Source organism: Heteronotia binoei, chromosome 14 (genome assembly GCF_032191835.1).
Source record: "Heteronotia binoei isolate CCM8104 ecotype False Entrance Well chromosome 14, APGP_CSIRO_Hbin_v1, whole genome shotgun sequence".
Classification (NCBI taxonomy): domain Eukaryota; kingdom Metazoa; phylum Chordata; class Lepidosauria; order Squamata; family Gekkonidae; genus Heteronotia; species Heteronotia binoei.
The window spans coordinates 20,130,574-20,150,631 of record NC_083236.1 but is presented as its reverse complement, the minus strand read 5'-3'; the positions used below and the strand labels follow the sequence as shown (position 1 = coordinate 20,150,631).

The 20,058-nt window shown below is 46.0% G+C and overlaps 1 protein-coding gene across 5 annotated transcripts in view; it reads right to left on the bottom strand.

Annotated features, from left to right (window-relative positions):
• Positions 1-18,053: 18,053 nt before the first annotated feature.
• Positions 18,054-20,058, bottom strand: part of PRR5 (proline rich 5) — a 51,785-nt gene continuing 49,780 nt past the window's right edge. For 3 of the 5 annotated variants that reach the window (XM_060254157.1, XM_060254156.1, XM_060254158.1), the window contains one exon: positions 18,054-19,902. In XM_060254157.1, the coding sequence (XP_060110140.1) occupies positions 19,349-19,902 (554 nt within the window). In that variant the 3' untranslated portion in view covers positions 18,054-19,348. The remainder of the gene's footprint in view (positions 19,903-20,058) is intronic. The other 2 variants (XM_060254160.1, XM_060254159.1) reach the window with 1 other exon arrangement.

The following is a 20,058-nucleotide window of genomic DNA, read 5'->3' as shown; positions in this document are numbered from 1 at the left end:
AAACTAAACTAAACTCTTGCAATATTTTGTTTAAAATAGAAAGGTGGGGGGGATAGTGGGATTTGGAAATGCAATTCTTAAAATAAAACATCAAGAAAAAACACAAGAATCACAGCATAAACTAAAAATATAAAACGCTCTGAGCCAAGGGAAACATGAAACGGCTGGGAATTGCAAGCTTCTCCATCCATGTGGAATGGATTTTCTTTGAAGTTATCTGGGCCCAGACAAACTACTCTGGGACTGGATGACAGCCCCCAGAGTGGAATGATGGTTCCTGTGAGTAGCAGAAGCATTGTGAGATTGGAATGAGGGCCCCGAGAGTGAAATTCCATTCCTGGAGTGGAGTTCCATTACGAGAATGCTGCTGCTATCATTCCACTCTGCGCCCTGTCATTCCAGTCCCAGAACACAGATTCTATTGCTAAGGGTTGCCATTCTACTCTGGGGGCTGTCATTCTAGTCCCAGGCCACTGTTTCTATTGCTAGAAACAGCCCCAGAGTAGTTTGTCTGGACCCAGGGACCTTAATGGAAAATCCATTCCACATTTTCCTTGTAACTTTGCAAGCCCAAAAGAGCTTCCTGCAGATGCACAGAGCTGGGAACTTCAACAGCAAGAGAAAAGAGCTGTGGGCCAGATTAAAGCTCTGGACAGGCTGGTTGAGGCCAGTGGGCCATGCATTTGGCAAACCTAATATGGATGCCTTGTGACCCTGCCTTTACTGCTCTGGTCCTGCATCAGATGGCAGCAGCTCTGCTTTTCTTGTTTTGAACAGACTTTATATAAATGCTCATTTTTAAGTCTCTTGAATTTCAGTGGGTAAGTTATTAGGCATGTGCTTCACACTCTCCAGATGAAACTGGGGTTCATCATTGATTGAACTGTGCACTACATTATTTTAAAACTATATTACTTTTAAATCAGACATTACCCACTAGAGAAAGGAGGGAAAAAGCAATGTTAATAGTCTTACATTCTTTAAAGCTTCATACTAGATTGTGTGTGTGTGTGTGTGTGTGTGTGTGTGTGTGTATCTGGATTCTGAGTTTCTGCTTTCGCTGATAAAAGACAGGATAGAGAATGGCATCTGGAAAACTTAATTTCAGAGATGGACAGAGTCCTTGAAAGTCAGAAGGAGAGCAATGCAGATGGGCATTTCCCAGTTTACGTGCTGATCAGACAAGAAAGCTTTTTAAAAAGCCATTTTCTCCCAGTCTTATTCAGTCAAGGTCTGAGCTTGAAAAATAAGAACAGGTTTTATTGGCAAGAAATATACTATTCACTGGTACCATGGGAACCTTGTTGGAAGGAACTATTCTTTCTCAGTTGATAATCAGGTATAAGACATCGTCCTGAAGAGACTTTGGAGCGCTACAGTCTGAGCCACAGAAATTTAAAAAAACAAGCCCTAATATCACTCCAGGCTGCTGTAGATCCAGGCACCGATTTTCTTTACACCTGGGACAAGGAGGTACCCCCAAGATGGCACAGAACTACGACTGATGAAAGCACACTGACGTCATCCCAACACTAATTGAGTAAAGAAGCTCTGCAGTCAAGCAGTATTGGAGGCTGTCTCAGACCACTGCAGCCTCCAGAGTCCTTGAATACTTATGATGACACTTTAATATCAGGGGTGGCCAACGGTAGCTCTCCAGAGAGAGAGAGAGCCAGTTTGGTGTAGTGGTTAAGTGTGCGGACTCTTATCTGGGAGAACTGGGTTTGTTTCCCCACTCCTCCACTTGCACCTGCTGGCATGGCCTTGGGTCAGCCATAGCTCTGGCAGAGGTTGTCCTTGAAAGGGCAGCTGCTGTGAGAGCCCTCTCCAGCCCCACCCACCTCACAGGGTGTTTCTTGTGGGGGAGGAAGATAAAGGAGATTGTGAGCTGCTCTGAGACTCTTCGAAGTGGAGGGCGGGATATAAATCCAATGTCTTCTTCTTCTTCAGATGTCTTTGCCTACAACTCCCATCAGCCCCAGCCAGCACGGCCAATGGCTGGGGCTGATGGGAGTTGTAGGCAAAAAACATCTGGAGAGCTACCGTTGGCCACCCCTGCTTTATATTATGGCTGGAGGGTCTGGAAGCTGCCAAAAGGCAAACAACCAGCATTTCTTGCCCAGGAAGGAAGCAGACGCCAATCTCACCTTTCCCATGTGAAGGGCACAGCAGGACACCTGCTTAGAATTGCCAACTTCCAGGTGATGGCTGGAGATCTCCTGCTATTATGTTGATCTCAAGGCTACAGAGATTAGTTCCCCTGGGGGAAATGGCCTCTTTGGACAGGGGGCTCCGCGGCGCTATACCCCATAGAAATTGTTCTCTTCCCAAACCCCTCCCTCCACAGGATCCATCCCCAAAATCTCCAGGTACTTCTCAACCCAGAACTGGCATCCCTGCACATGGTAGAGGGACAGATGCAATCACATCTCTTATTTTTACTTTGGGTATTGCATTAATTTGATTGCCAGTGGCAAAATAGACAGCCAGTGTTTTTAATTCTAATCCTAACAAAATGTTAAATACATTAAACTATTATAAAGAACAGCTTCCTTTGAGCTAAGAGAACCCCCTGTGAAATGATTTGCAGTTTAGAACCTAGGATTGCAGTATGCGAGACCACTGGCTTTTAGCTTGCCGGAGAAATTCAATTAATGGTTTAAATATTCTTGCAGTATTGATTGATTCCGTTGCAAAAAATTGATATGGATGCACCTTCTCCCCAAATACTCAATATAAAACTGATCTGACTGTGAAACAGCGATAAAACGAATTCTGTAAGCATTAAAACCCACTGCCATTAAAACGAATTCTGTAAGCGTTTGCCCACTGCCAACCGCCATGGCTTCAAAACCCAAACCCAAGCCTGGGGTACTCCAGAAGCCCAGTGGAACAACGACCTTTGCAAACTGCCACTATGGCCACAGCCTCACAAATAAACCTACCTCAAAGCCTGCCTGCAGCATTCCTGGTGGACATAATACCCTGGCTCAGGGCCCCCAGTAACCAAGCCTGCACCAAATCAAAATGATTGTGTACTAGGGTTGCCAATCCCCAGGTGGGGGCAGGGGATCCCCCGGTTTGGAGGCCCTCCCCCCACTTCAGGGTTGTCAGAAAGCGGGGGGGAGGGGAGGGAAATGTCTTCTGGGAACTCTGTTATTTCCTATGGAGATTTATTCCCATAGAAAATCATGGAGAATTGATCCGAGGGTATCTAGAGCTCTGGGGGGGCCCCTGTTTTTTGGGGTAGATGCACCAAATTTTCAGTATAGCATCTAGTGCCTCTCCCCAAAATAACCCCCAAGTTTCAAAAATATTGAACCAGGGGGTCCAATTCTGTGAGCCCCAAAAGAAGGTGCCCCTATCCTTCATTATTTCCTATGGAAGGAAGGAATTGAAAAGGTGTGCCGTCCCTTTAAATGTGAGGGCCAGAACTCCCTTTGGAGTTCAATGATGCTTGTCACAGCCTTGATCTTGGCTCCACCCCTAATGTCTCCTGGCTCCACCCCCAAAGTCTCCTGGTTCCACCCCCAAAGTCCCCAGATATTTCTTGAATTGGACTTGGCAACCCTATTGTGTACCCCACATTCCCCCAGTGCTAAACTGGCCCTCTTGGGAGCAGCTTCAATTGGTGTCTGGAAATGAAGCAACACAGTGCGCACTCAGGGCAATGCATCAGGACAAACCTGCCAAAGAGAGATACGTGAGCCAACCTCATGACCAAAGGAAAATGCAAGCTTTCTAAAGTGCTGGCTTGCCATCTACCTCCTGTTGTGGTTTCCTGTTTGAAATCAAGCTCTACAGCACCATTCTCTGCAGCAGCCTGAAATAAATTCCTCCGCCCCATCTCACCCCAGTACAAATCTGGCTTTAGCATGTAACTTTATGGTCAGATCTATATTTTGTAAGCAACAGGCCTCAGTCTGCCTGCTGGCCACATATCCTGGCTTAAAAAAGCGCACACATCTGTGGCTTTTGAGATCACACCAAGTCTAAAAGAAGAGAACGACCCACCCACCCCACTGTTAAAAACCAGCTTTACAGATAAGGTTGCCAGTCTCAGTTGATGGCTGGGGGTCTACTGGACTTACAAGTCATCTCCAGGAGACACAGATCCATTCCCCTGGAGAAAATGGCTGCTTTGGAAGATAGACTGTCTGGCATTACACTGAGGACCAGGCTCCACCTCCAATATCCTCAGGTATTTCCCAGCTCAGAGCTGGCATCACTTCTGACAGGTGCCACTTGACTACAGGTCAGATTGGACCAGAATGAGGGTTTTACATCTGGAATGACCATCCCTGGGAGTCGATTGAGTGCTCTGAGATCAGTAAGAGTTCTGGGGTGGCAGCAAGGCACTCCCTGAGGTGTGAATGACAGCAGTCAAAAGCCAGGTTACTTTTGGATCTTAGTGGCACCAGCATATTTCAAACATGATTCATATTCTGTCTCTTATTTCGCTAGTGCCACCGTGCTCTGCATTCTGAAGAGGAGTTTGAATCGCACTGGCCCTCAATGGACAATAATGTCTCATTTGAGAAATGGCATCCGCTTTCACAATTTGTAAGCCGGAGACTTGTGTTGTCATTCTTGCCTTGTAATTCTACTACATTTCTGTTTCCAATGCATATTACTGTCATTCATTTCAGTACATTCTGCTAAAGGGCGGGGATATTCTCTTCAGAGAGTGTCACATGTATGACTATCTGCCCACAGGACAGAAGTCTTGGGTGTGTGCTCGATGCAAGGAGCTCCTGGTCCTCAGGGAACGAGTTCATACCCTTGAGGCTGAGGTGACTGACCTGGAAAAGCAGAGGCAGTCAGTTAGGCACTCGGGGAAGACTCTCGGGGGCAAACTGTATGAGCCCCGCTCTGAACGTGGCAGTCCCCTTGGTGCCAGGGAGCATGAGGATTGAGAGGAAACAGGGCACCGTGCTGAGGATAAGTGGAATGCACTCTCAGAAGGGACCTCTTCTTCAGTTGGTGAGCGGGAAGCCTTTCGCGCCAAGGAACCATCTCTGGGTGGAGAGAGAGGAGGGGTCTTGGTAGTTGGTGATTCGATCCTTAGGCAAGTAGACAGCTGGGTGGCAAAACCACGTACTGACTGTATGGAGACTTGCCTGCCTGGTGCGAAGGTAGCGGACATTACGCGTGTAGTAGATAGGCTGATAGACGGTGCTGGGGAGGAGCCAGTGGTCGTGGTGCATGTTGGCACTAACGATGTGGGGAAATGCGGTCGTGAGGTCCTGGAGGAAAAATTTAGGCTGCTAGGCGGGAGACTTAAGGCCAGGACCTCCAAGGTAGCCTTCTCAGAAGTGCTACCTGTTCCATGTGCAGGGCAGGAGAGACAGGCACAAATTAGAAGTCTCAATATGTGGATGAGACGATGGTGTAAGGAGGAAGGGTTTAAGTTTGTTAGGCACTGGGATGCTTTCTGGAACAAGTGGGAGCTGTACAAAAGAGACGGTCTCCACTTGTCCCCAGATGGAACCAGGCTGCTGGCGCTTAAAATCAAAAAGACGGCAGAGCAGTTTTTAAACTAAATCTTGGGGGAAAGCCGACAGGAGATGAAATGTCTCTGGTTCAGGAGGACTCATCTCAAAGAGATGAAGGGTTAGCTGTTACTTTTCTACCGGGTACTGGATCAGAGTTGTCCACTGAGATGGTGACAAACAGTATGGACTGTCTGCCAAAGTCTTGAGGCGGCAGGAGGAAGGTTGCAGGCCTAGCTTGCCTGGGAAATTATAGATATTTGTATGCAAATGCAAGAAGTGTTCGAAGTAAAATTGGTGAGTTGGAATGTTTAGTGTTGGGAGAAAACATAGACATTGTGGGAATTTCAGAAACTTGGTGGAATGAGGAGAATCAGTGGGACACGGTGATTCCTGGATATAAGTTATATTGGAAGGATAGGGAGGGAAGGGTTGGAGGTGGGGTGGCTTTGTATGTCAGAGAGGGTATACGGTCAGGAAGACTGAGGTCAGAGAATTAGATTCCCTTCTAGAAATGCTTTGGGTTGAAATAGAGGGCCCAAAAGGAAATTTAACTATGGGGGTTTGTTATCTCCCACCAAATCAAAAGGGCGATTATAATATGATGGAAGGCTTAAAGATAGCGGCTAAAAGTAAAAACTGTGTCATAATAGGTGATTTTAACTACCCGCAGATTGATTGGGTCAATATGTGTTCTGGTCGAGAGAAAGAGATTGAGTTTCTTGATGCTCTCAATGACTGTGCTATGGAGCAGATGGTCTCAGAACCTACCAGGGGTGGGGCGATCCTGGATTTGGTCCTAAGTAATGCCCAAGACTTGGTGAGAGATGTAAAAGTGATCACACTGCTTGGGAGCAGTGACCATAACGTTATTGATTTCACCATTTGTATAAATAGAGAGTTGCCCCAAAAGACCGGCACAACCACGTTTAACTTTAAAAGGGGTAAATTCTCTGAGATGAGGAGGCATGTGAAGAGGAAACTGAAAGGAAAGGTAAATACAGTCAAAACCCTTGGGAAAGCTTGGAGGCTATTTAAAACTACAATCCTAGAAGCTCAGATAAAATATATACCACAAGTTAGGAAAGGCACAAACAGGTATTAGAAAAGGCCTGCATGTTTAACAAACAAAGTAATGGAAGCTGTAAAAGGTAAGAAGGACTCCTTTAAGCGGTGGAAAGCTAGTCCAAGTGAGATTAATAAAAGGGAACACAGGCTGTGGCAAATCAAATGCAAGACTGTGATCAGGCAGGAAAAAAGGGACTATGAGGAGCATATTGCAAAAAACATAAAGACCAACAATAAAAATTTCTTCAAATATATTAGAAGCAGGAAACCAGCCAGGGAGGCAGTGGGGCCCTTGGATGACCAAGGGGTAAAAGGATTACTGAAGGAGGATAGGGAAATGGCTGAGAAGCTGAATGCATTTTTTGCTTCCGTCTTCACTGTGGAAGACGAGAAGTGTTGCCCACTCCAGAACCACTTATATTGGAAGGGGTGTTGAAAGACGTGAGTCAGATTGAGGTGACAAGAGAGGAGGTTCTACAACTGATAGACGAATTAAAAACTAATAAGTCACCAGGTCCAGATGGCATTCATCCAAGAGTTCTGAAACAAATCAAAGTTGAACTTGTGGATCTCCTGACAAAAATATGTAAGCTTTCATTGAAATCTGCCTCCGTACCTGAGGACTGGAAGGTAGCAAATGTCACCCCCATCTTTAAAAAGGGTTCCAGAGGAGATCCAGGAAATTACAGGCCAGTCAGTCTGACTTCAATACCGGGAAAGTTGGTAGAAACCATTATCAAGGACAGAATGAGTAGGCACATTGATGAACACGGGTTATTGAGGAAGACTCAGCATGGGTTCTGTAAGGGAAGATCTTGCCTCACTAACCTGTTGCATTTCTTTGAGGGGGTGAACAAACATGTGGACAAAGGAGACCCAATAGATGTTGTTTACCTTGACTTCCAGAAAGCTTTTGATAAAGTTCTTCATCAAAGGCTCCTTAGAAAGCTCGAGAGTCATGGAGTAAAAGGACAGGTCCTCTTGTGGATCAAAAACTGGCTAATTAATAGGAAGCAGAGAGTGAGTATAAATGGGCAGTCTTCGCAGTGGAGGATGGTAAGCAGTGGGGTGCCACAGGGCTCAGTACATGGTTCCATGCTCTAACTTGTTCATTAATGATTTGGAGTTGGGAGTAAGCAGTGAAGTGGCCAAGTTTGCAGATGACACTAAATTGTTCAGGGTGGTGAGAACCAGAGAGAATTGTGAGGCACTCCAAAGGGATCTGTTGAGGCTGGGTGAGTGGGCGTCAACGTGGCAGATGAGGTTCAATGTGGCCAAGTGCAAAGTAATGCACATTGGGGCCAAGAATCCCAGCTACAAATACAAGTTGATGGGTTGTGAACTGGCAGAGCATGACCAAGAGAGATATCTTGGAGTCGTGGTAGATAACTCACTGAAAATGTCAAGACAGTGTGCGATTGCAATAAAAAAGGCCAACGCCATGCTGGAAATTATTAAGAAGGGAATTGAAAACAAATCAGCCAGTATCATAATGCCCCTGTATAAATCAATGGTGCGGTCTCATTTGGAATACTGTGTGCAATTCTGGTCACCGCACCTCAAAAAGGATATTATAGCATTGGAAAAAGTCCAGAAAAGGGCAACTAGAATGATTAAAGGGTTGGAACACTTTCCCTATGAAGAAAGGTTAAAACGCTTGGGGCTCTTTAGCTTGGAGAAATGTCAGCTGCGGGGTGACATGATAGAGGTTTACAACATAATGCATGGGATGGAGAAACTAGAGAAAGAAGTACTTTTCTCCCTTTCTCACAATACAAGAACTGGTGGGCATTCGATGAAATTGCTGAGCAGTCAGGTTAAAACGGATAAAAGGAAGTCCTTCTTCACCCAAAGGGTGAATAACATGTGGAATTCACTGCCACAGGAGGTGGTGGTGGCTACAAGCATAGACAGCTTCAAGAGCGGGTTAGATAAAAGTATGGAGTAGAGGTCCATCAGTGGCTATTAGCCACAGTGTGTATATATATGTGTGTGTGTGTATATATATTTAATTTTTTTGGGGGGGGGGCACTGTATGACACAGAGTGTTGGACTGGATGGGCCATTGGCCTGATCCAACATGGCTTCTCTTATGTTCTTATAAAAGAGTGTGTGTATATGTGTGGGGGGGGTAATATTCCATAGTGAAAGTGAAACTAAGAACCCACGAATGCTTTTGCTTTGAACTTTCTCCTGTGTTTCCAAATTGTCCGCTCCCCCTGCTCTTCCCTCCTAAGCCCCAAGGGGAAAGACATCTTTCTCCAAGGAGCACCCCGGGCATATTCTTGGATGGTTGTGCATTCTTGGGCCAAGGGGCTCTTGGATCTCTCAATGGCTCTCTGCTATGTGATTTCCAAGGCGGCAATATGGTAAGAGACATCGCAAACAGTAAGATCAGCATTTCAGAACTAACTTTAGGAGTTCAGAGTGAACTCCTGCAACACTAATCAGTTTTCTCCGAACACGCACTGAAGGAGCTTATAATTACCAAACCGGTTTGAATAATTTGCATGTTATCAAAACGACATTTATCACAAGTGCAACCACTGCCTGGTGAGACTGGATGTTGATGAGGCCCACATGGAGACCGACTTGTTAAAAACAGAAATTAATCTCCTGCAGAAGGAGAAATAATTACCTTGGCACAGTTCCGTTAGCACCAGCTCCTCTTCCCATTCGTTCACGGCAGCCAAGGCTTCCTGCAAAGTTCCATTCTTCGGCCTGCAAGACACAGGGAGCATAATTGACTCTGTTGGAGGGACAGAGAGGGAAAGCACAGCATTTTCCCAGAGTCAGAGGGTTTAAAAAAAAAAATAGCTGTCTTGAAACAGAATAATTTGGGTAAGCTGTGACATCTCTTAGGACTCATTCTGTTGGTTTTTCCAGCTGAGAAAAGAAGCATTTAGTGAATGGCTGTACAAACACAAAGTACCAAGGCAAGGATTTGCCTTATTTAATTCACTTTTCCAAATGCATCCCATGCTGTGCATACAATAGCACCGTCACACAGGTGAGTTCTCCGGCTTTGTCATAGCCAGGATGGTAAACAAACAAACAAAAACCACTGAGATCCCGTTTATATATTTACCAGGATCAAGTGATTTAAAAAAAAAACTGTGCCAGTTAAAATGACAGGTGAGTACATGTGTGTAAGGGAGGGGGGTACATGTCTGGAATGGGAAAAACCACTATTTGTGTGGCAGGGAGCATCTTACAAAGATAGCAAGGCTCAGTCTTTCGTTTCTGACATTGAGCCAGTTACACACATTCAGTCTAACCTACCTCACAAGGTTGTTGGGAGGATAAAATGGAGGGGAGGAAACCAGGAGAAAGGCGGGGTATAAATGTAAACAAATACAAGTAAGACACTTTCCTTCTTAGCTATGTGATCTTAGAAAATCTGAAGCACATCAAAGGCAAATGAGCATTTGGGCTATATCCATTGATTTAACCTGTCTCCTTACAAAACTGCCAAGAATCCAAGAAGGGCTGCAGGGTGTAATAAAAGAAACTGATAGCAACCAGCAATGGTGACACCCACCCTCTTTCCTCCTGGTATCACTGAACAGAACCATTTCAGAAACAAAAGGTGAAGAGAAAACACCCAGCTTTCATTTACCCAAATGTTGCATCCCTCCAACTTGACCGACTGCATTCTGGCTGGGGCTGAAGTTCTAAAGATTTCCAAATCCAGAGACATTTTTCCTCCTTGAGCAAAGGTAACCGTTGAACTATACAGAAATGACTGAAACACATCTCAAAAAGTGTTGCATTTGCCATCTGAAATTCACAGAAGCAGCAAGTCATTATTCAAATGAAAAGCTGTATTTGCTTGTTAGCATATTTTCATCAACGGAAAACCAAGATGCTGATACAAGGGATGATCTATGCATGCCTATTTATATGGTAATTGAATGGTCAGAGGTTTGTATGTTATTTTCCTAGGACAGGCTACCCGTCAATTAAAATGATGCTTTAGCTGCCATTCCAGTGGAATTATGTGTCATTAAGAAATCACGGCTTCTGTTTAAGTACTGGTGGAGAAAGGGAAACACCTGAAGTCAAGTGTTTTATGACACCTTTATGACTGTCAGAAGAGAAAACCAAATTAAATTTTCCCTTGTAAAACTGCCCAGCAAATTATTTCTGTGAAAATTGTAGTAAGTGGGAATACGAATGTTGCTTCTTTCCTTCCTATTTGCATATCGAGAACATTTCCTCGCTTAACCCAAATCCAAGATGCAACATCTCCAGTTCCTTTGCTGCTGTCAATTAGACCCTTTCAAGAAGGGGGACATCTTTTGAGAGCAGATTTGCAAGTGAAATTCCATCTTGTTCAAAGCTTTGCTTTGGTTCATCATCATGCAAGAGATTAAAAATCCAAATTCAGCCCTGATTAAATTATCTTCATTGTATCCCTATTATGGTTGAGAGAAATGTTTTCTTTTTAAGTATGACTGGACCTTGTTAAGTGTGTGTGTGTGGGGGAGAGATTCCCGGAGAATGCCTCTTTGACAGTGCAGCCCCATGCAGGCTGGCTTCTTAAACTCCATTTTGTAGCTTGTGTTCATTTTTTTTTTTTTTTGCTGTCCCTAAAAATACATGTCTTCAACATTAACTGCTACATGATATGCTGTTTCAATTAATCTCAGGGCCAGGCATGTTTGTAATCCTAAAATGGACATACTGTTTCCTTTCACAAAAACAAATACTAGTATTTCCTTTTTTAATCTTTAAATTGCACTTCAAGCCTCCAAGAACCCGCTGTTGCAATATTACCAGCGTAAGATCTAATTATTGTCTCAGAGCATCCATAAAATTTTGGCATACATTATATATGCATGTGTGCATACCAGTGTTTGAACACCAGTATCTACCACAATTTCCATTCCACCCAATAAACAATGCAATAGGACTGGATATACAAAATCAGAAAACAATGCAAACAAAAATGTATCTCTTTTTTAATTTTGGAGGAAGGAATTAAATATGACACTAGATTTGTAGTCTTGTCTTACTTTTATATAATTACAAGGAGTGAGGCCTGTTGTGAAGAAAAAAATGGGCTCTAGAAGGAGGCTCTGGGCAAGTGCCCACCACCCTTGCTGTCTTCCCACTCACCCAAGTGAAGACATTAACTCCCCCACCACCACCTCAAGGGGAGCTGATCTCTGCTATCTAGGGTGCGATTGTAAATCTGTGATCTCCAGTGGTTCCCTAAGAGGAAATTGCATTTTACCTGTCTGAAGTCCCACCCCTCCACAGGCCCCACCCCTTAAATATACATTAATTTCCTAACCTGGAGTCGGCAACCCTGTCTTCTTCCCTTTATCTGCCCCTCTGACTTCAGCTTTCCATCTCTTTCCCTGCAGCCATAGGCTGTCTTTCTTCACAGTGTGGAGGGGAGGGACCAAAGCAGCTTGCATCATGCTCCTCTCACAACCCTGTGAGGTGGGTTAGGCTGGAAGTCTGTGTGTGGTCCAAAATCACTCAGTCAGGTTCCACAGTAAGGACCTGGGTCCGGCAGACCCCATTCTGAAGCCCTAACTCCCATGCCCTCCTCAAACTCCACCTAGGGTTGCCAAGTCCAATTTAAGAAATATCTGGGGACTTTGGGGGTGGAGCCAGGAGACATTAGGGGCGGAGCCAGGAACAAGGGTGTGACAAGCATAACTGAACCCCAAAGGGAGTTCTGGCCATCATATTTAAAGGGACGGCACACCTTTTCAATGCCTTCCTTCCACAGGAAATAATGAAGGATAGGGGCACCTTCTTTTGGGGCTCATAGAATTGGACCCCCTGGTCCAATCGTTTTGAAACTTGGAGGATATTTTGGGGAGAGGCACTAGATGCTGTACTGAAAATTTGGTGCCTCTACCTCAAAAAAAACAAAGCCCCCCAGAGCGCCAGATACCCACGGATCAATTCTCCATTATTTTCTACGGGAATAAATCTCCATAGGGAATAACAGAGTTCCCAGCAGAAATTTCCCTCCCCTCCCCCCGCTTTCTGATGACCCTGAAGCGGGGGGAGGGCCTCCAAACCGGGGGGATTGGCAACCCTAACTCCACCACAGAATCTCCAGGAATTTCTTACCAACCTGGAACTGGCAGCCATAGTCAGGAGTGGCTACAATGCGTTCTGGCTCAGTGGCCTGTAGTGAGACCCTTTAGACCAACAGTCCAGCAGCCCTAGTCAGCACTGGGCCCAATGAGTTCTGCCTCAGAGGCCTGTAGTGAGACCTTTCAGACCAACAGTCTCTCTCTGACAGACTGTTTAATAGGGAGGAGTTGTCAGCCATTACATAGGGTTGCCAATCCCCAGGTGGGGGCAGGGGATCCCCCGGTTTGGAGGCCCTCCCCCCGCTTCAGGGTCATCAGAAAGCAAGGGGAAGGGGAGGGAAATGTCTGCTGGGAACTCTGTTATTCCCTATGGAGATTTATTTCCATAGAAAATAATGGAGAATTGATCCGCAGGTATCTGGGGCTCTATGGGAGGCTGTTTTTTGAGGTAGAGGCACCAAATTTTCAGTACAGCATCTAGTGCCTCTCCCCAAAATATCCCCCAAGTTTCAAAACGATTGGACAAGGGGGTCCAATTCTATGAACCCCAAAAGAAGGTGCCCCTATCCTTCATTATTTCTTATGGAAGGAAGGAATTGAAAAAGTGTGCCGTCCCTTTAAATGTGATGGCCAGAACTCCCTTTGGAGTTCAATGATGCTTGTCACAGCCTTGATCTTGGCTCCACCCCCAAAGTCTCCTGGCTCCACCCCCAAAGTCCCCAGATATTTCTTAAATTGGACTTGGCAACCCTACCATTACATCAGCTTACAGCATTCTCCTTTCCTCTCCCCCCTTTGATCTGAACAACAACCCCGTGCGGCAAGTTGGGCTGGTTTGAAATCACCCAGTCAGCTTCTACAGCCCTCACCTGGAGGCTGGTTCCTCAGAAGGAAATGTACTGATACTTTAGGAATTTCCGACCAACCTAGAAAGATATAATTAAAGGCTTCTGGGTGAGTGCCCCCCAGCCTTGCTGTCATCCCACCCACCCAAGTGAAGGCATTCACTTCCCCCCCACCCTGCCCTGGCCTTCCTACAACAGGCTCTGAGAAGAAGCAGCAGAGAACTATTTCCATTGAAGGTCAGTGGCCTTCTGTTGGGGTTCTTGCCTCACAGGGCTGGCGGTGGGCGGAGAGCAGAATCAACCAATGGTGCGGCAGAGACAGTGTGAGCCAATCCTGTGCATGCTACATCCAACGAATGAAAATCCTCAGAATTGCCACCATGGTTGGGCTTTTATTTATAACTGATGATTATTATTATATTTGACTTTTAGCCTTCCTTCCCCTAAAAAGCAAGGCTTGGGACAGGTTACAATGATATAACACCAATATAAATACAACCAGATATAAATAATCATTAAAACCCCTATAAATACATATTCACGGTTAAAACAATCCGAGGGCAGGCGAAAGCACAAATTAATACCTCCATGCTCAGCAGAGGCTCTGCCTATGTACATTGATAGCTGTTGCCTAGCACTCAGGCAAGTGGGTGGATGAGAAGGCAAACAGGACAAGATGACTGGAGAACTGGAAAGCGAGAGGCCAAACTAGATGGACTTTCACTGCCTCAACCATAGGCCTGGTGGAACATCTCAGTTTTACAGGCCCTGCAGAACTGCATTAAGTTCCACTGGGCCCAAATCTCACTTGGGCCACCAGGCCATGGCCAGAGCTGAGAAGTCCCTGCCTCTGGTTGAGGCTAGGCAGATATCCTTTGGGCTGGGGATCACCAGAAGATGTTGGTCCATAGATCACATACAGGAGAGATAGTCCCAAAGGTATGTTGGTCCCAGACTGCATAGGGCTTTCAAGGCTAAAACCAAAACCTTGGTCTGGAATTTAACTGGGAGCCAGTGCAGCTAGCGGAGCTATATGGGCTCTCAATTATGTTCCTGTAAGGACATGTACAGCCGTATTCTGGACCTGTTGCAGTTTCTGAATCAATCTCAAGGGTAGCCCTGCATACATCGAGTTACAGTAGTCCAGCCTGGTGGTAACCATTCCATGGTTGCCAAGTCATGAGGAGAGAGGTAGGGAGCCAGACCTGATGGAGGTGGGAAAATGCCAGTCTGGCAACATTCATGATTGGGGTCTCCATTGAAAGCGAGGCATTCAAAATCACTCAGATGCTTCACTGTTGGTGTTGGTACCACATTGTCCAGAGCTGGGAGTTGGATCCCCAATCCTGTCCCCCCACAACTCAGGTACAGGACCTCCATCTTTGATGGATTTAGTTTTAGCTGGCTCCGTTTTAACCAACCAGCCATGGCTTCCAAACCCTCAGCTAAAATATCTGGGGCTCTGTTCGGCCAGCCATCCAACAGCAGATACAGTTGGATGTCATCAGCATACTGGTGACAACCCAGTCCAAAACTCCAGACCAACTGGGCAAGGGGGTACCTAGAGGTATAAAATAAATAGGAGAGAGGATTGCCCCTTGAGGGGGGGCAGGGTTCTTTCTAAGGCTGTTACAGCCTTTGAGGGAGAAGTTATCATGGCCCAGCCTGGCAGAAACTACTGCGTGATCTGATGCCATGAGACGTTAGAGTTTCAAAGTAGGAGCTGGGAAACCCAGGTTCAAATCCCCAACTCGCTGTGGAAGCTGATGCGATGATTCTGGGCCAGACATGTATTTTCAGCCTAACCTACTTCACAGGATTATTGTGAGGACAAAAAGGAACATAGGACAATAATGTAAGCTGCTTTGGTCCCCTTGTGGAGAAAGGTGTATAGATGAAGTAATAAATACAACTGAAGATAGGAAGCAGATAAAAGGCAGGCTTTTGAATGGCTGAGGAGGGAATGAGGCAGGGAGAGAGGATATGGGGGTTGCCAGGAGGGGATGAGGAAACAGTACAAGGGAGGGGGATTAAGGGGAGAGTGAGGTGTTCCCCCACAAGTCCTTGACAGTTCCCTACAATGCAAGTGAACCCAACCCAGCAACCAGCACCACGCAACTGGGCCATTGTTTTCTTAGGCAGAGGATACCAGGGGGAGGGGAGCTGAAGAGAGAGGGGCAGATAAAGGCGGTTGGGCTGGCGGGTAGGAAGGAAATAAGGAAGAAAGGAAGCAGGGAAAGGGGAGATTTTTAGAAGGCCTTCAGGCAAGGAGAAAAAGAAGCCATGGAGAGATTATATGCTTCCTCTAAGTCTTTGTGGGTTCCTGCTTGTCTACTTATACACAAGATGATCTCAATGGACAGCAGTTGTGCTGCAATGTTTGAAGGTGGACAGGGAAGGAATTTTTCTTGGAAGGCAGCAGTCATGTTGATCCTCTGAATGAAAATAATTAGAGGAAGAGGGGAGAGCTGGGTATCTTCTTCTTACCTTAAATGGGCGTGTGTGAAATAAAAGGTTAGGGGGAACAGTATGTGTGAGCCACCTTGCTTGCATGAACTATTCCAAGTGTACATTAATCAAGCACAGAGAAACTAAGTAATATTCATAGATCCAAGATCAAAGGGACTATGCTTTGGCACCACCGCTTCCTTTCTGCTTTTTGTCTCTGCCGAGCACATAGTTTGCTGTCAGCATGCCACTGCTGTAGACTTCCTTCTAACACTGGCAATTGACGCAGACAGCACACCGGTGACAGCTTCCTATATCTAGCCCCGCTACCAACACCATGAGACTTTCTCTTTTTAAAAAAAGTCATTAAAGTACATTTCAAAGAGGCCTTCACTTCTTTGGAGCATGAAATATAATTTTAATGTATGAACAGGCATCTCCAATGACATTTTTTCACTAGGAAGTGTTATCTAGATCAGGGGTGTCAAACTTATGAGGGCCAGATCTGTCATAAAGGAGGCCCCAAGTTACACTACATGAATTTATGGGTGACAGATGGCTGGACAGCGTTACGGATGTAACAAACACGAATTTGAACAGACTTCGGAGGATGGTGGAAGACAGGACGGCCTGGTGTGACTTTGTCCATGGGGTCGGAAAGAGTCAGACTGAACAACAACAAAATTTCTCCACATATCACCTAACAGCCAGTTTAGAATTGTCATTACTAGAAGGGAGAAGGGGGGAAAAGACGAGATGAGAGGCACCTGGTGGAGTGGTTAGTGTCAGACTAGGTTCTGGGAGAGCCAGGTTCAAATTCCCATTCTGCCTTGGGCCACACTCTCTGCCTAACTCACCTCACAGGAACAAAGTCCGAGTCCACAAAAGCTGATACCCAGAGTGAAACTTTGTTGGTCTTATAAGTGCCCCTGGACTCAGACTTTGTTCTGCTGCTTCAGAAAAACAAGGCCGCCCACCTGAATCCACCTCACAGGATTCCTGTTGTGCAGAGGAAATGGAGACGAGAACGCTGAAAGCTGTTTTGGATCCCCATTGGGGAGAGAGGCAGGGTATAAATGAGGAAAATAAATAAGGTAATAATTTGAAAACCATCTTCAGAAATCTGGGAGTGTTATCATTTTCTCAGTTACGGTGTGTTGGTGTTAATATTCTGTGGTAAATGCAGTCAAGTTGTGACTCAATCAAAGACAAACAGGAAACACCACTTATTCTCTCCAGAAGTCCGTGCATGTCAGCTAGTCCAGTTCTTCCCAGGAAAACATCTCTCTGTGGTGAGCAGCAGAGTGAACAAATGTCTCAACTGACACAGGGCACTGCCCTTCCTCCCAAGCAGAGCAGCTGCCAAAGGGACAATACCAGAATCCTCTAGCTCATCTCAGGAACCTGCCCTGTTGACAGACACCTGGAGAGGAAACCCAGCTGCATAAAAGTCACGCTGCAGCGACGGAGGTGGGAGAAGAGAAGCTGCCCCAACTCCATCCCTCCAACTCTGCCCTGCTCAGGGAGAATGGCTTCAGGAAGGGAAGGCCAAAATCCTGACTCCCCTTTAGCTATTCTGTGAAGTGTGACAGGAAATCGTAGTTGTTTCCCCTCCCCCCTCAGCCAACAAAGTAATTGTATATACTATACGGGTGTGAACTGTACCAGCTGTCCACATCCTTGGAAACAAACTAGTGAGCCTCTGAAGGGAAACCACTGCATTTAATTGAATTCCTACCCTGGCCAGAAGAGATCTGATGACTGCCCACCACTAGCATGAGTGGAGGGCCAATGTGGTAGGATATGACTTGTCACAAGGTCCAGTTACCCCCTTCAGATGAAACACACTTGGAGGAACATTGTGAGGTTCTCAGCAGAGATCACTAGTGAGGTGGTGGCTATCCCAGCACTAGCTGAAATGCTCTGTGGCTGTGCAGAGATATTAACAATTGCATTTTTAAAAAAACAGAAAAAAAAGAAAACACCTTCAAATTAAATTCATACAAAATAGCAACCAGGTCTCTGGATCACGTTGTATAGCACACTGCTATTTATTTTGATTCTTCTTCACTTGTCGAACGGTAAAAGGACTGCTTACAGGAAGCATGGGGACAAATAAATCACACCAGATGCTGTTCTGTTGGTAGTCACAGGTTTGTTTTACTTGAAGGAGGGGGGGGAGCTTTTCTTGCTTTTGAACCCTAAAGAAATGTTTACAACTGCTTTTGTAAAACTGATAAAAAATGAAGGAGACTCTGGCCCCTCAAGAGACATCGTTGTGTAGTGAGCAATACATCTTCCACAATGTAGGCGGCTGCTTCCCACTCAGGAGTGGATGAAACCAGTAATGAGTTGAAGGACACATTTGTCTGGGGCTGGTTCACATATGCAAGTTCCTCAGAGTATGACGGCCATACCAAGTGATGAATTGCAAGCATGAATGAACTGTGACAGGGAGAACTTCCATCTCACCTTGCCTGGAACACAGCAGCTTAAGTGCGGTCAGACCTCCTTAAAAGCACCGAGGCTTCCAGCCACGGTCACTCACTTCACCCAACAATATCAAAGGGACTTCGCCGTGACTAACTTTAGCTAGACCGAGACTGGTTCTCAGAAGGGTGAGTTCACACAGCCAGCTGCATTTTGGGGGTTTTTTTGCTAAAGCCCCACATGGGAAACTTCTGCACAGGTACATCTTAAAACCCAAATTCAAGTGTTTCCGGCAAGGGGTTGGAATCCCTTTCTGCTGTTTGGACGCCACATTACACCATCTGATCACAGTGCCCGGGCCAGTGATGCAGTCATAATCCACAGCAATGTCACTTGTGCCAGGGAGCCAGCAACACTCCTACAGGAAAGAACCATAACATCTGCAAGTTCCCGGGCTCCTGTTTATGGAGATCACTGGTGCAGCACAGCACCTCCCCCCCCCCCCCCCACCACCATGCAGAAGCAATGTCCACACCCGATGAGTAATGAATGAACCTAAGAAAGAACAATGATGGTCAGTCACTCACGTCCAGAGGTGGAAACACACCAGTTTACTGGGCAACCCCCTTTGCCTTTGGCCTGCTGGGCAAGTGGTCGGGTAGCACAGCAGTGAGAGGCAGGAGAACAGGTCTGATGTTATGCTGTGGGCCCTCATCCTCCAGCCAGGTCTGTCGCAAATGCCACTTTCCTGTGCAGTGGGGCCCAGTTTGCAGCTGAAGGCACCTGGCCAGGAACATGGTCTGACACTTATGGTTAAGTGGTACCAACCATTATCTAGATCTATCACCCTCATATGACTCTGATCAGAAGGGCATTCCCTCCCTCAATTTCTGATTATTCAGGTATTTCAGAAGACTCCCTTGCAAGATCACAACCAGACAGGTTTTACTGAATCCCAAAGCTGTGTCCTTAAGCATGAACCAAGATTCTCATGCAGAGTCCTTCAGAGAACACTCTGTCTGTTCACATCCATGTTGTACTCTGATGAACTGGAGCAACTTTGGCCAAACTCCATGAAAATCCCATCAGAATCTGACTCTATTGACTCCAAAATCTGGTCCACTATATTCTCAGGGCTGGCTGTAGGGGCTATGGCCATTAAGTCTTGTTCTCTGGACAGCTCAAATGCCCTGCTCTGGCCATCCCCTGGGTACAAGAGTCCTTTTGGTGGCTCCGGTGCCTTGAGGTGGCTAGTGCACTGCATAGAACCAGCAGAAAGCCTTTCTGGCTCTCCCGAATGTGAGTTTTTGGTGGTAGCCATTGAGTTCTTGGAGCCACTGTCCATGATAGTCGTTAGATTGGAGTAGTCCTCCATCTCCATGCACAGAGTCATCTCGGAGACGGAATGCCTTCGGATGCCGGAGCTGTTGGGGGCTGCACCCTCCGTTTCATACTCAGCTACGGGAGTCAGCAGGGGGTTGTTGTAACTTTTGGATCGCACCACGGGGTTCTTGGCAGGGATGTCTCCTGATTTAGAGCGCCGGAAGAATCGTTTTTCTGTTGATAAACACATTAAACAATTAAAATCTGCATACTGCATTTCTGTTGCTACTAGTGCTGCTGCAAGTGGAGGCCAAAGATTTGGCAGGTTCTTGTTTATTTTACTTTTTAAAAAAATCAAGAAGTGAACTTTGGCCTCTGCCACTTCTCCTG